Below are 2,970 nucleotides of genomic sequence, written 5' to 3' on the forward strand. Positions count from 1 at the left end.
AATACAGTAAGTTACACAGTGGGAAGGGTAGTAAGGAGGTAGCAACAATGGAGAAATAGAATGAATAAATTTTTTTTTTTTGAGATGGGGTCTCGCCATGTTGCCCATACTGGTCTCAAACTCCTGGGCTCACATAATCCTCCTGCCTCAGCCTCCGGGGTAGCTGGGATTGCAGGCATGTGCCACTGCACCCAGCTTAGAGTGGGTATGACTTTAAGATGTCTGGAAATGAAAGGAAGAGGTAAATAAAGAAGCTTGAAGATACATATTAAATCAGGAAGCAGAGAAGCAAAACAGGCAAGCATATTAAAGGCTTGAAAGTACATGTTCAAGAGGTTCTCTCTAAAAAAGAAGAGGGATGTATCTTTCTTTTAAAGAGAAAAGGGATAAAAGAAGGAAAGATGAACATAAATACTTTAGGGTGAAAAATTATAAGGATGAGGGCATTTGGCCTTATTCATACTTTTAAATAATGGCTAATCAGTAAATCAACTTTCCAAAGACAGTGATAGCCAGCAATAACTTATTCTGACATACTGAGCCCAAGTGAACAGTAAATTATGACGAAGTTATGAGAACATTCACCTCAGAACCTACTTTCTCTGGATTCCTCTCACTGCATATTTCTTCTTCCCATTTTCTTTTTTTCAGTTTTTTTTTTTAATTTTAAGCACTTCCATGTCTATCTACGTATTTTTCATTCTACTTCCTGTTCTGTCTCCCTTTGCCTCTCTCTTTCCCCCTATTATCTCACACCATGACCTAGAGAAAATGTCTTTTGGTATTAATTTTACTTAATGTTTAAAATGTAAAATCTTCCTTTTTCAAATATTAGTAGTTTTTCATCTAAATATATGAATTTTCTTCCAAGTAACAAAATGATATGCTTTGGAAACAAATATTACAACTTACAGTGTATAAAAAACATACCTGAGTTAAACCAGCACCTGTTTGCATAGAAGACTTTTTTAATAGTCTTACTTCTTTGTTTATGTACCTTAGCATCCCACTAAGCGTGCTAAAGTCATTACTCTCAGAACTATCATCTTCTAGGTTATACGTGAGAGGTTTAAATGAGTCTGGCTGGGTGTAAGTCAGATTCTTATGACTTTCTTCTGATGTTGAAGGCTGTTCTAATTGCATTTTCTTCAAGTCCTGTAGTAATTCTTCAGAAAGATCTTCATCACCATGAGTTTTGAAAGTAAGATCACTGGCACTAATAGAGCGACGTAATTTTGTACACTTGGAAAAAGATGTGTGAAAATGTTTAGCAAATTTTGGCTCTTGAACATCAGGCATAATTTCTGTTGGAGATGTAAATGGGCCTGGTAGAAACTTGGTGTCTTCTGCCTTTTCATGTCCAGAAATTTTGGCTTGTAATCTGGTTAATTCTGATTCCTGCAGAAAATTGGTACATAGTAGGTGCTCAATACATTTTTGTTAAATGAATGAACTCCTTAGAAAATCATAGACTTTTAGAAAGTCAACCTTTGTCCCAGTATAGGAATTCTGTTGATAATTCTCGAGAATTTTCCAAGCTCTGTTTAAAACCTTTACTTATTTAAGATAGGTTCACTTTGGGAAAATTACACGTTTGTTTGAAATATGCTTATTCTAAGAAATTCCATTAAAACTAATTTTCCTTATATATGTATATTTTTGGTGTTAATGACAATATCAATTTCTATTCAAGATTGAAATCTTACACCTAAAAATTTCTCTGCAAAGGTGTAGAGGTATGCTAGCTTTTGTTAATCTAACACATATAGACACAAAAAGACCCCTTTCAGAATTTCCAACAGGGAATAAACAGATATAAGCAATTCTGCTTTTGTGTTCTCATTACAAGAAAGCTTTATTATATTAGACATTTTCAAAACTTAAAAAAGTGATTTTTTAATAAATTAATCCTTGTTAAATAAACTTTTCATTTCTATTTTTTTCATGTCTTTCATTTGGGTCCTCTAACTGAACTTTGGGATCCTAGGAGACTACATAAACTAAAAAACCAAAAAGCCTTAAAGAAGAGATGATATATTAATTTCAAAAGCTTAATAATGTAAGTATAGTAGTCTTCTTTTCAAATACATTTGCCTTTTCTTAAAGGTATCCATAAGATACATATTTCTAAATCCTGTCCATTTTAATCTGATAGTTTCTGTTCTTAAAGTAGCTTTCAAAAATACTGTGTTCATAACTAAAACTGTCATAACCACAGAATGCATTACAAAATAAAAGTTTAACATGCATATTTCGGTTCTTTCCTGTTTTTATACTACTTCATCTAAAATTGATTTATATGATTTTTTAAAATACTTTTTAAGTTCTAGGGTACATGTGCACAACGTGCAGGTTTCTTACCTATGTATACATGTGCTATGTTGGTGTGCTGCACCCATTAACTCGTCATTTACATTAGGGATTTCTCTTAATGATCCCTCTCCCCTCCCCCATCCCATGACAGGCCCTGGCGTGTGATATTCCCCACCCTGTGTCCAAGTGTTCTTATTGTTCAATCCCCACCTATGAGTGAGAATATGTGGTGTTTGGTTTTCTGTCCTTGCAATAGTTTGCTCAGAATGATGGTTTCCAGCTACATCCGTGTCCCTACAAAGGACATGAACTCATCCTTTTTTATGGCTGCATAGTATTCCATGGTGTATATGTGCCACATTTTCTTTATCCAGTCTATCATTGATGGACATTTGGTTTGGTTCCAAGTCTTTGTTATTGTGAATAGTGCCGCAATAAACATACGTGTGCATGTGTCTTTATAGCAGCACGATTTATAATCCTTTGGGTATATACCTAGTAATGGGATTGCTGGGTCAAATGGTATTTCTAGTTCTAGATCTTTGAGGAATTGCCACACTATCTTCCACAATGGTCAAACTAGTTTACACTCCCACCAACAGGGTAAAAGTGTTCCTATTTCTCCACATCCTCTCCATCACCTGTTGTTTCCTGACA

The 2,970-nt window shown here is 34.6% G+C and overlaps 1 protein-coding gene across 1 annotated transcript in view; it reads right to left on the reverse strand.

Annotated features, from left to right (window-relative positions):
• Window positions 1-641: 641 nt before the first annotated feature.
• Window positions 642-2,970, reverse strand: part of CCDC18 (coiled-coil domain containing 18) — a 100,925-nt gene continuing 98,596 nt past the window's right edge. The window contains 1 exon segment of the mRNA XM_017881618.1: window positions 642-1,398. Coding sequence (XP_017737107.1) covers window positions 847-1,398 — 552 coding nt within the window. The 3' untranslated portion in view covers window positions 642-846.

The sequence above is a fragment of the Rhinopithecus bieti genome, unplaced genomic scaffold, assembly GCF_001698545.2.
Source record: "Rhinopithecus bieti isolate Rb0 unplaced genomic scaffold, ASM169854v2 scaffold_12721, whole genome shotgun sequence".
Taxonomy (NCBI): Eukaryota; Metazoa; Chordata; class Mammalia; order Primates; family Cercopithecidae; genus Rhinopithecus; species Rhinopithecus bieti.